This window comes from Micromesistius poutassou (assembly GCF_964030765.1).
Source record: "Micromesistius poutassou genome assembly, chromosome: 7".
Taxonomy (NCBI): Eukaryota; Metazoa; Chordata; class Actinopteri; order Gadiformes; family Gadidae; genus Micromesistius; species Micromesistius poutassou.
Window position 1 is genome coordinate 1497424 of NC_140277.1, and position 12882 is coordinate 1510305.

General features: G+C 49.2%; 1 protein-coding gene across 3 annotated transcripts in view; it reads left to right on the forward strand.

The window, feature by feature from the left end:
• nrxn1a (neurexin 1a) overlaps positions 1-12882 on the forward strand; it is a gene marked incomplete at its 5' end in the record, with an annotated part of 227275 nt that overhangs the window by 145102 nt on the left and 69291 nt on the right. For all 3 annotated transcript variants that reach the window (XM_084470078.1, XM_084470079.1, XM_084470077.1), the window contains one exon: positions 2696-2877. In XM_084470078.1, the coding sequence (XP_084326204.1) occupies positions 2696-2877 (182 nt within the window). The remainder of the gene's footprint in view (positions 1-2695; positions 2878-12882) is intronic.

A 12882-nucleotide genomic window follows, 5' to 3' on the forward strand; every position in this document is an offset into this window, starting at 1 on the left:
CTCACACACACACACACACACACACACACACACACACACACACATCTGCGGCATTTTTTTTTCCCCCATCCTTATCGCAACGGGGGAAATTAACACCACAAAACGTTTTTTTTTTTTTTTTTTTTTTGGTTGTTGCCGGCCTTTTTTATTACCACAGTCATTCGAGTCATTGCTGATTCGCTTAGAGCGGTTTGTTGGGCTGACCTTTGAGTCGGCCCCCCCTGAAATGAGTTCCTCCATTACAGCTGTTCACTGGTCCCCCCCCACCCCCAGCCCCAGCCCCTCTGCTAGCGGGGATGTGCTCCTTGCACGCCAAGTCCCTGTTGTTGGTGGTGCTCACCAAACCGGCCGCCCGATGAAGTGAGCGTCCTCCGGTTTGAATGGACGGAGGCGGGGCGGCGGGGGGGGGGCGGCGGGGGGCAGCGGGGGGGAAGGTGGGGAGGGGGCTGTTCTTGCTTGAGGGCTCGTGTGAATTCCAATACTGCCATGGTGTAAAGGAGCTTAATTATAGTAAGCCATAGCGCCAGACTTGTTGGGTGGCCTCCAGCGTAATGAGGACCCAGCCCACAAAGGTCCAACGCCAGCGACTAGCGGTAGGGAGTGGGGAGGGGAGGGGGGGGGGTGGGGGGTAGCGGCCGAGCTAATAGCAGGAGGAGAGGCTCTCAACGGTAGCCCCGGCGGCAGCCATTTTGGACCGAGGATGAGGAAGATAACGACGTTGACGACCCGCCGCCCGTCTCACTCCGCCCCCCCCCCCCCCCCCACTCATCGGGAGTCGTAACAGAGCGTCTTTTTTTTTTTTTACGGGAGTGCTAATGTGGAACACCAACATCGCCCGATTTAACGAATTTGTGGTGAGAAAAAAAAAAAAAAGGGGGGTACTAAATCCCCCTCTGTGGAAATGTGTGTCACAAAAACTGTTGTTAATTATGTGGATGTTAATGAAAGACGCCATTCCTCTTAGCTGATGTTGGCAGTGCGCTGAGATGAGGGACTGTATTGAGATAATGTGATTCTAAAGCTCCACAACCGGGCAAAGAAGACAGGAACACAAGAAATATATAAATAAAAGTTTATGGATAGTTTTGCAGGCTTCTCTCCTGGTTTACAAGAACATAGTGAAATCACGCAGTCTGAAAACGGTATATTCTATTGTTCGGGCTAAGGCTATTTAACTCCCCTCCCCATGAATACTATCACCCTGCCTCCCTCCCCTCTCTAATCGCTGTGTTCATCCCCCCTACTCGGTGTGTCTCTCTCTCTTTATCACTCGCGCTTTTCATTATTTTTTTTCGCAAACAGTTTACACAAACATCGAGCCGTGAGCTGATAGGTGTTGCATGGTTAATATCGCAAACCCCATCTTCCATTCCAGACTCTCTCTAAACAGCCGTTCATTTCAGCTCGGCTAGCTGGTCGACGGTATTCACAACACGGAGGGAGCGAGCGGTATCTGATGGAGACTGGCGCAATTACAAGGAAAAGAAGGGAACCACTTACGTGATTGTCTGAACTGTAAGAGACGAGCAATTCACCGGTAAATAGAGCCGCAAGCCTCAGACTTGTGTCTTTGCGGGAAAAAAAAGGGGAACAGACTCCAATCCATAAGGCATAGAAACAGTGTTCCCCCTCATTCATTACTTTCAGACTCCATTTGAACCATTCATTTGAGCGGGAGGCCAGCCCGGAGCCGCGGGGCCGTTCCTCAGCTCAACGGCTAGTTAATCAAAACCCTCTTTTAATAGTGACTTCCATCCACCAGAGGTCATGTTCAGACATTTATTTTCTCGGAAACTGCCGGAGACAAAGACACGTCATGCCCCGGCAGAACGGGAAATGGCCGGTGCAAAGGGGGGGTGGGGGGGGGGGGGGGTCGGCGGGGTCGCCGCGAGCGCCGTAATTGGACGAATCGGACGAATAATAACACCGGCGCTTTTGTCTTTGCCTTATGGAGGCTGCCTAACGAAGTGCGAAGGCGGTGCCTGTCAGATGCCGGGGAGCGCCCGGGCTGCGGGCAGACACGTACACAGCTGGAGCGGATGCCGATGTTTAGCCGCCGACTCGGTGAGCTCTCCTCCGGAGTGAGGGATGGAGGACGAACGGTGGGGATGGGGGGGGGCGGGGGGGGCGGGGGGGGGGGATGAGTAATTGCGCAGCATAATAGGATGTGCTTCACCGCTGGCTGTCAGCCCCGCTCTCCCTCGGGTCTCGAGAGGTACACTCGTCGGAGGGGAGGCGCGGCGGCGCTGTTGGGCGAGAGGGGAGGGATTATGTCTTCAGTGGCCCTCTTCCGTGGCCACTTCAGACGGGACAAAGTGGAATCAGAATTAAGAATGACGGCGACGGCGGCCGAGGGATTGTGTCGGGAGGGGACGCCGGTGTTTGTCTGATGAGGTTGTTTGTGGGGGCCGATCACGGACGGACTCACGGCCTGCCTGCGGCACAGAGGGGGCCGTGGTAGAGATGTGGTGAGGATAATGTCTGCATCCTAACCGGAGGCATCCCTGAGCAAGATGTGTAACCCCCTTCCTTCGCCCTAACGACACGTGTCCTTATTCAACCCACAAGTCACTTTGGATAAAAGCTCCTGCTAAATGACTAACTAGTAAACTGATAGGAAAACTAGTTGTGAAGAATGTGGCGTGCACCACTTACCCTCTCCCTCCCTTTGTCCTCTCTCCTCTCCTCTCCTCAGCGGGAACAACGTACATATTCGGGCGTGACGGCGGACTAATCACGTACACGTGGCCCCCCAACGACCGCCCGAGCACGCGCGCGGACCGCCTGGCAGTGGGCTTCAGCACGCACCTGAAGGACGCGGTGCTGGTGAGGGTGGACAGCTCCTCGGGCCTCGGAGACTACCTGAAGCTGCAGATCGTAAGTCTGAGCGCCTGCCTCAGGGAGGAGGTCCTGTGTGTCTGTGTTCACCACAAGGGGACGTGCATACATGCCTTCATATATACAGTACATGCGTACGTACATACGTACATACGTACATACATACATACGTATGTACGTACGTACGTACGTACATATATACATACCTTCTTATATACATGCATACATACATACATACATACATACATACATACATACCTTCATATATACATCCATACATGCATACATACCTTCATATATGTATACATGCATACATACATACATACCTTCATATATACAGTACATGCATACATACATACATACCTTCATTCATACATACATACATACATACATACCTTCATATATACATATATACATGCATACATACATGAATGCATACACATATACTTACATACACATATACTTGCATACTTACATACATACTAACATTGAGATATTCAATCAGAAGGTGATAAACATAGACCTACTTACATACATACATACATACATACATACATACATGCATACATACATACATACATACATACATACATACATACATACATACATACATACATACATACATACATATATACATGCATACAAACATAGACCTTTTCAATCAGAAGATGATAAACATATGCACACAAGTGTCTTTTGTCACACTTTATAGGTGACCAAAAACCTTTAAATACATAGTACCGATCATTCCAAAGCTCCCATCCTCCCAAATTGCACAAGCCCTATATGACATTCGGTATTTATTAATGTCTTTGCATTAGTATACACTATGAAAAATTGTTGATATGGGGAAAGGATGTCGGCCTGTCGAGGCCTTTGAAGGTTTTTTTCTAGAACCACTGGAGGGTAAACGGTGCTCAATAATGCCTCTGTCAAAAGCCAGTGGATTGCTAGCATGGGAACACACGCAACAAATGCAATCAAATATGCAAACTGTGGAGCACTTTAATTAAACTATGCATATTTGTGAAGTTTATTATTTATTAAGTGGCTTAGTTATTAAGTGACTAAGGAAGAATTCTGTTTCCCACCGCGCTGTGTGTACCAACCATGTGGCAACATTTGTGGCGATAGTAAATACTTCATACATGTCGGTACAATTTGTGCTTTCACTAATTAATATCTGTGCCGGTTATGGAAATCCACCACATTCTATGCTTACAAATCTGTATTATTTCACCCTGCACAACCAATATTCAGCACAGCCGTATCAGTATCCAGCCTCCTTTTGTTGGTTTCCGATGCCACTGTCATAACACACTGGCGTACAACACGATTGGCCCATCAAATCCCGGCGTTCCGCGTGCCACGGTATGAGCTGGATCCAGAGCAATGCACGCCGTGTGAGTCTGTTAGTCACCTAAGCTTTAGGTCTCCGGGATTACTCACCACTCCCTAGTCAGAGGCAGAGCAGACAGAGGACAATATGTTGTACACTGCCTTTATGATTACCAACATGATTATTATGCACACGCTGTATCATCATCATAGTCATTGTCTTCCACACCGGGGCACGGAGCGGGTTTTTGTGATGCGAGCGGAGGAAGCTCTCTAGGGACCATGTATTGTTCAATCATGATATTAGCTCTCATTCACAGCTCGACCCCGAGTGGCCCGTTGCTGTTGGGATGCCGAATGTTTGCGATAGAGCAACGGATTGCAGTACAAACAACACTTTAGAGAGGAAATTCCCACAGACTTAGTTGTTGTTATGGGTGTAATGTGGTCAGGTATCCCTTTAGAATACGCTTTTAACCCGTTCACCAGTTCACTGCTCCACCGTCTTCAGGGTGGAGAGCCATCCCACGTTCTATGTGTGCACGCGGTCGGTCGATTTAAATGCGCAGGCTCTCCCAGGCTCTCCTCCGTATGAAATGCAGCGGCTTCCTTCTAGAGCACTGCTTATAATGCAGTGCTGGAGTTTCTCCCTGAATAACTCGGAAGGCACTTGCCTGGTCATTGTAGTTCTGTCCTCCGCCTCAACCCGTCACGTCACCGGCCTCAGATCAAGACATACCAGTGTGCTCTCCGGGGACCTGGGACCTGACAGGCCAGCGTAGTGCTGAGCAACCTCCATGCACAATGAGCTGTGGATGGGCGGCTGCGCGCCGGTGAAACATATGTGGCCCACTTGTTCTCCTCCTGCTGCGGCTGCAGCCCAGGGAGGGCAGGGCCTGCTGTGGAGAGAGTCAGTTCACATTAAGGTCTCAGCCTGTGTGTGTGTGTGTGTGTGTGTGTGTGTGTGTGTGTGTGTGTGTGTGCGTGTGTGTGTGTGTGCGTGTGCGTGCGTTTGCATGCATGCCTCTGTGTGTGTGTATGATGTGTGTGTGTTTAAGTATGCGTGGTGTGCGTATAATGTCCATATACACACATGTGTGTGTATGTGATTGCATGCCTGCATATGTGTGTGTGAATTTGTGCATGCGCGTATAATGTACACAAGATGTGTGTTTGGTTAATGTTTGTGTGTGCGTAAGTGTTTGTGTGTGTGTGTGTGCGTGTGTGTGTGTGTGTGTGTGTGTGTGATTGAGTGCATGCCTGTCTGTGTGTGTGTGTGTGTATGATGTACACATGATGTGTGTATGTGATTGCATGCCTGCATATGTGTGTGTGTGTGTGTGTGTGTGTGTGTGTGTGTGTCTCCACGATGAAAAGTGTAGGTAAGTATGCATGCGTGTATAATGTACACAAGATGTGCGTATGACTAATGCTTGTGTGTGCGTACGTATCACTTTGGGAGGGGGGGGGGTCTCGGGGCTGTCGACTAGGGGTCGTGGGCGAGGGGCGGGGAGGGCGGGGGGGGGGGGGGCGGGGTGCTGATAAGGCCCCCTGTGAGATCAGTGGGCTGTGAGGATCTCCCCTCCCGGAGCTCGCTCCAGCGAGCCCTCTGAATGCTTCCTCTCACTTATCGACGCACTGATAATGCGGGATGGGGGCACGTTGTGAAATGTTCCGTATCACGACAGCGAGAGAGAGGGGGAATATAATTGCGGAGATGGAGAGGAAGAGATAGGGAGGGGGGGGGGGGGGGGGGGGAGGGAGGGGCGGAGGGAGGGAGGGGGGCGGGGGGGGGCGGCGGTGGCGGCGTGCGTTGGCGGTTATGTAAGATGCTCTCTGCGGAGGTGGGGGGGGGGGGGGTGGGCTGTAGCGAGGGGGGCAGGGGGGAAAAGGAGGTCAGATTTGCATGTAGGTGCTTCTTTTTTTTTTTCTCCTGACATGGTCGAACGGCGGGCGTCCGCAAACAAACAAAGTCTGTGTAGCGGAATAGCCCATGCGTGGACGTTTGAGCTTGCCTGGCGGTTTCTTCTATGTGGAATGGTGTCAGTATAGTAGTATATAGTAGTTTAGTAGTATATAGTAGTATATAGTAGTATAGTACTTAGGGCATGTGTGTGTTTGTTCGGGGCATAATGGAAGTTAAATGTAAAGGCTACTTATCCTAGTTTTTGAATGCAGGATTAATTAGAGATAAGTGGAAGGGCAAATAAAGTTTGACACCCTCAAGGTAATATTAGCACTAATTAGCGACTAACTCTACAGAATGTTATTCCAACATGAGCCGTTTCTTAGGTAAAGTCAAACCATGTATTTTTTTTAATGAACTGAAACAGGCCGAAAATGAAATTGAAAAGGCCATGGCTTACATAATACCCGATGATGTGAAGATATTAGAAAGTCAAACCCTCACTCAGTGAAGCAACGATGAACATTTCAATACGTTACATCACTCCATCGCACCGCCAAGGATATCCATTATTAGATTGCTCACAATATGAGGAATTCTGTCAGCCCTGGATTCTAAGTCAACTTCACTTGACGGGCTAAATACAGCATGTGACAATATTCATCCCAGATACCTTGTATTTATTGGCTTTGCAGTGAATGTGGCACAATCACACAGACACATACACACACACTATTGCTATTTCTATTACCACGACTCAGAAACAGAAACTGTGTATCTTCAGCTGTATGAGATGGGATTAGACCCGATTTTGGTGTTTACCCCCCTCCCCCCTCCTCTACATCCCTCCCCCCACCTCCTAATCTTCTGCTCCCATTTTACGAAGGCAGGAAACCCAGTGGGGCTTGAAGGACGCCATCTCAGCTCTCTCTCTCTCTCCCTATCTCTCTCTCTCGCTCGCTCTCTCTCCCTTCCTTACTCTCTCCCTATCTCTCTCTCTCTCTCTCTCTCTGTCTCTCTTCCTCTCTCTCTCTCTCTCCTTCTCCCTCCCTCTATCTCTCTCTGGGGAATGTTTTGCGGGTGATGCATGGAGACTGTGATTTAAATGCACCTCATAGGAATCTGGAATCCCTCGCTCCGCCTCCGCCTCCCGTTGCAGAGGAGCGTCAATGGCGGTGGAGGGGCAGCGAGGCGTCAAATGTACGACAATCACTTTTTCTCTGGCTCGTTATCGAGGGCAGAGGGGGGAGATGGGATCCATAATGATACCCCAATTATGATGATTCTCTCCCCCCCATATCCCACCATCCCCCTGCTTTCCAAAGGGCGCACCCCTGTGTGTCCCTGGTGGATACGGGACAATGGCTGGGCTTAGCATTCCCATACAATTAATTGTATTGTAGCTTAAAAGTTAAATCCGGAGAAACGCTACGCACAATAACATTATGCAAAGCAGGGATTTATGGGTGTAATGATCCCTGGTTATGCTAGGCAGCGAGGGTAATCCACGTAGAACAGGAACTGGAAGCAAGTTGGTACTGTACGTAAAAACTCCCGTTTGACAACATGAGCCGTGCCAGCTGAACATGCTTATCCACATCCGCGGGTAATCTGGCTGTCGTTTTCAAGGAGACACTTTGATGATAGAGGCTGTAGACAAGGTCAAAGGGGCGCTGGCAGTTTGTCATCATTTTCCGAAAGGAAATATCTTTGTTTTCCTGCAAGAGGCAGTTGTCTCTTTTAGAATATTGGAAATCCATCCGTGCTGTTTTTGGAAAGCCATTTGCTTTGGTAAAATGGAGGCTTTGCACTCGCTGTATTTTTGTCTTTCCACCCCCGTTTTTTCCGTATCTCCGTCGCAAAGTGAGCGACGGTAATGATGACGGCGGCCATCAGAGCCTCGCCATGCTATCTGGCAGGGGGGGGGGGGGGGGGGGGGGCCCCAGGGGCCACCTGAGCTTGTGTTCTGCTGGCATTCAATCTCCGTATGGGGGCCGGGGACTATTAGATGCACCTTCTTCTTTCCACTCCTATAATTGCATGCAGACCTTTGAAAAGAAGAAGAAGAAGAAGAAGAAGAAGAATAGGAAGAAGAAGAGGAACAGGAAGAAGGAGAAAAAGAAACAATAACTACCCAAAAAAGCTCAGACGGTGAGACGGCAGCGGTAATGTATTCCATGGGCCAAGAGCCTTGGAGAAGTAATGACTTCTCAAGTGGAGCTCGGTCCCCCAGGTCCTGAATCTTACCCGGGCTACCGACAGCGCCTGTGTCTGTAATGTAATATACCTTTAATTCACCCGCCGCATCCCACCCTATTAATCATGGGGGGGAAAGGCTCAAGAGGTGCGGAAACTTTTTTAGCAGTTTGTGTTTTGGAGGGGAAAAAAACAAAAAGAAAAAAGCCACCCTGGGCACCGAGCGTGTCGTCATCCCGGCGGCGGTGGCGGCGGCGGCGTGCCGGGTAGCGTGCTTCATTAGTGCAGAACACCGCGGTGGATCAGGGTGCTGCAGGTGAAAGAAGTACCCGTGAGCGGGCCTCTCTCGGTGGGGGTGAGGGGGGTGGTGGTGCTGGGGGTGGCTGGCTCTCCGGGGAAGCGCTCCGTCACGCTATCCCCTGTGCTCCTATTAAAACAGCCGCCCCGGGAGAGGGATCGTATTCAGATCCGCCGCTGGTGTTTCTGCAGGTCTTAGCCCTGGGTAATTGCCTCCCCTGCCCCGCCTGCCACTGGAGCTGAAGCCGACTCGCACGCTATTCCCACGCGGACGTGCTGCGTTGTCGTAAGGCGCGTCATGCTGTACCGGTGGCGTCGTGCCTTTGTATATAGACCCTAGGATTCACCACTGTAGGAGCTGATTCACTCTAAGCGCCATTGTGTCGTTGTTTTGTTGTATTTAGATTTAATTCTTCCCTCCAAGCAGATCCAGATTGCATTACGGTGGGACACCATATTGCGTAAACTTCTTAATTTTGTGAGCTTCAAAAAAAATGGATAACCCACCTTTCTCGTTTTTATCGCCATAGCAACAGCAAGTTATTATCATTGTTATTCCGGGACAGGCCCCGAACAAAGAAACCTAGAAAAAGATTGTCATGCGGAAAACAGATACTCATAATCTCTGAACCATGTGCCACATTGAATCAACGTGTGTGTGTTTTTTTTTAACTTTCAGGGTTTGGGGAATTAATACGATTTTCGCTTTAGACCCCGCAGGCTTCCCCCCCCCCCCCACTGCCACCACGCTCTAGCCCCCCTACAGGGGCACCTTGAGGCATCAGGCCCTGGGACTAGCGAACCTTTATTGTGAAAATCTCTGGAAAACAGCGGCGCACACAACCTTGGGATTAGCAGCGAGGGGAAGGTGGAGGAGCAAGGAGGCGGTGGAGAGTGACTCCATTTTCCGATTCTTTATAGTTCTGCTTCTTTGTTTTGCTATGTTTTTAAAAATCAGAACATGATGTCATTGTTTTGGCAGATATTCACGCCGATATTGAGTTTTGTTAATTGAAAAGACAATGGATAGTTTTCACAGTTAATAACAATGCATTTTTTTTTCTCCAATAGATTGGAGATTTACATTGATACCAAGCCAGTTCAGTAACTATTTAATTTATATCCTGCTCCGCCACATTTAAATGAACATTCTGCTATTTCTCGGGTTTTCCCTCCCTTCACCTGCTTTCAGCGAAAACCAGAGGTGCCGTTTGACAGAGTGAGTGTCCTTATAGGCTATCTTGTGTGGCTAAAGCTAGCCTAATGGCACAGTAATGGCAGAATAATAGTCGACCATAATGGGGTGGAGTGACTACTGAAGGGGAATGGATAGCAGAGGGCAGAGAGAGGGCTGAAACAGGCTAGAATTAGCCTCACTGATCTCATTTTGCCTGTCGCACTGTTGCACGGGGCGACAGGCGGACCAGATAACCAGATAAGATAATCGCGTGACCCTCCATCGACAAACTATGGTCCCTGTTTATTAAGTGGGCAACGTACACATTTGAATCAATTGATTAACTCCACTGATTATCTGAGTGGGAACGAGTAGCCACGGTGGCACGGTGAATATACAGTGGACATTCCTGAAGCATTGATTTTGCGTCCACCGGGATTGAGTGCGTTGAAAGGGGCTTGTGTGTGTGTGTGTGTGTGTGTGTGTGTGTGTGTGTGTGCGCGTGTGAATGGCCTTTGCTCATCTATTACAATTGCGACACGGGCGCCCACTTGACCTGGACGATTCAGGCCTGACCTCCAATAATGAACTCCAATCATCTCCGTACAGTGGGAATTTAATTGTGCGCAAAGCATTACGCCGTGACACGATGAAAATCCCGTAATTTCTCAATTCAGTCCGAGGCTTCTAAGCCACTCGTGAGCAAAGCGGTTAACGGGAGAAAGACTCGATGCGTGGGTTTGTTATTCTGAGAGAGGGGCAATGAGAGAGAGAGACAGAGACAGAGAGAGAGAGAGAGCATGGAGAACAATGACGCGTTGCACCCTCAATCTGTGGGCAACAAAATGGCAGATGGCACATTGTGTCATTTTGAGGGAGTTGAACCCATAACGTCGGTTAACACAGAGTCCTTTTGATTCCATTGTCAGTGATGTGGCGTCAAGTGTGTTCACTTCGTCCGGGGATCAAGGGGTGAGGAACTAACAATGACGGATGGCTTTCCATGGTCCCAGTCTCATGTTTCCTCGCAGATTAAATGGAAATGCTTAAAAAAAGTACATGTATTTATATCTTTATTTCATCTGACTGCATGATTTAATCATCCAGTTGATTGAACAATTGAGTTCATACAGTTTTACTAATGGCCTATATGAGAGAGAGAGAGAGAGAGAGAGAGAGAGAGAGAGAGAGAGAGAGAGAGAGAGAGAGAGAGAGAGAGCGAGGGAGAGAAGGAGAGGGAGAGAGAAGGAGAGAGAGGGAGAGAGATGGAGAGAGAAGGGGGAGAGAGAAGGGGTGAGAGGGGGAGAGAGAGAGAGGGGGAGAGGGGGAGAGAGAGAGAGAGAGAGAGATGGGGGGAGATAGAGAAGGGGATAGTATAGGGGGAGGGAGGGAGAGAGAAAGAAGGGGATGGGGGGGAGAGAGCAAGAGAGAGAGAGAGAGAGACAAGGAGACAGATACAGTAGAGAGAGAGAGCGAGTAGGAGTGAGAGTGTATGTTTGGGGCTGAATCAGTGCAGCATGCAGTCTTCATGGCTAGTGACACAACCACCCCAGGCCACAGTGAAGAGGTAAAAATAGACTCTTACCGCTGCTTTATTAGAGTGGAGGCATCTATACCGTCCTCATGTTAGCATGGGAGAAGGCATCTTTTTTGAATGGTTCATTTGGAAGAATAATAACTTCATGTGAGTGCAAAGAACAGAAATGGCTATCCTAAAAAAGAGTTCCCCTCTCCCTCTGCAGGGTGTCTCTGGGGATTGGGTAATTGCTGTTATATTGGTATAATCCTACCAACACTAATGATAGAAGACAGACTAGCTCACCATAATTAATGCTTGTGGGTATTGTGTTTCAATGCACATAGCGTTTCTTTATGTCTGTCTCTCTCTCTCTCTCTCTCTCTCTCTCTCTCTCTCGCACTCTCCCCCTCTCTCACCCCCCCCCATCTCTTCTCTCTCTATGTTGGCCTCCCTCTCTCTTAATCTCTCTATCTCTTTATTTGACAGACGCACAAGTTCTCTCTCCCCCCCCCCCCCCCCTCTCCCCGCTCTCTCTCTCTCTCTCTCTCTCTCTCTCTCTCTCACTCTCTCTCTCTATCTCTCTATCTAACAGACGCACACACACAATCAAACAAACACACACACACACACACTTGGAATGCTAGGCCTGCCTTCACAGCTGTTTGCCAGGGTCGAGGAGCAAAGGCAATTTGGCCTCGGCCAAGTCTGAAATTACCTACACAATTACTTACACATATCTCTGGCAAAGACAAATCTTCCCCGGGTGCTTCTGCACTAATTATTCCATAATTGTTGTTGGGGCCCCACGTTGTTGACGTCCTCGGCGGAGACCTTTTATTGGTCTGCATGAAAGATTGCGCGAGGAGCCTTTGCCGTGTTCTCGGTCAACTTAATTACCTTTTGTGTTGGGCGGAGGCGCTCTCATCTGCAGGCGCCCGCTCGTGTTGTGTTCCTATACAGGGAGCCGTAGCCTCCCTCGCGTAGAGGTGACCGCCATGCTGCTTTTTAAATTATCCGTCGTGAAGCCAGCGTTCAGCATCACCCCTCTGGTGAAGGGACGGTGGTGTGTTCGGATGTTTTGTTCCGTACAGATGCTTTATTAGGTATTAGAGTATCTCTGGATACCTGTCGTATTCATAGAGACTCCCTTGTATTAGAATTTCATTGGTAATGCCTATAGCCCAGCCCCCGATTGCGGAAAGGTTTTCAAATTTGGTAATGACATATGTATCCCCAGTGATACATTTGTACAGTGACATTTTAAAATCGTCCCCTGAATCAGCACCGTTGCAGATTTGGTACACATGGTCAATGGAGATGCCTAACGCAAATCCTTATTTGTCATTGTGATCAAATAAGAAATGGCAGACTTCAACACAATCAACATTTTGCAAAATTCACTCTGGGGCCATCCATCCCCTGGACCCATCCCCTGGAGCCATCCTCCTGGACCCATTCCCTGGATCCATTCCCTGGACCCATCTCCTGGACCCGGGTGACGTGACCCTGCCAATGGGGGGGAATGTATGGTGTCTGGGGCAGGCGGTGCATGTGGGCTAGGAATACCTAATGAGACATGCTTGCACTTACCATATTTGTTTCCCTGTTTTT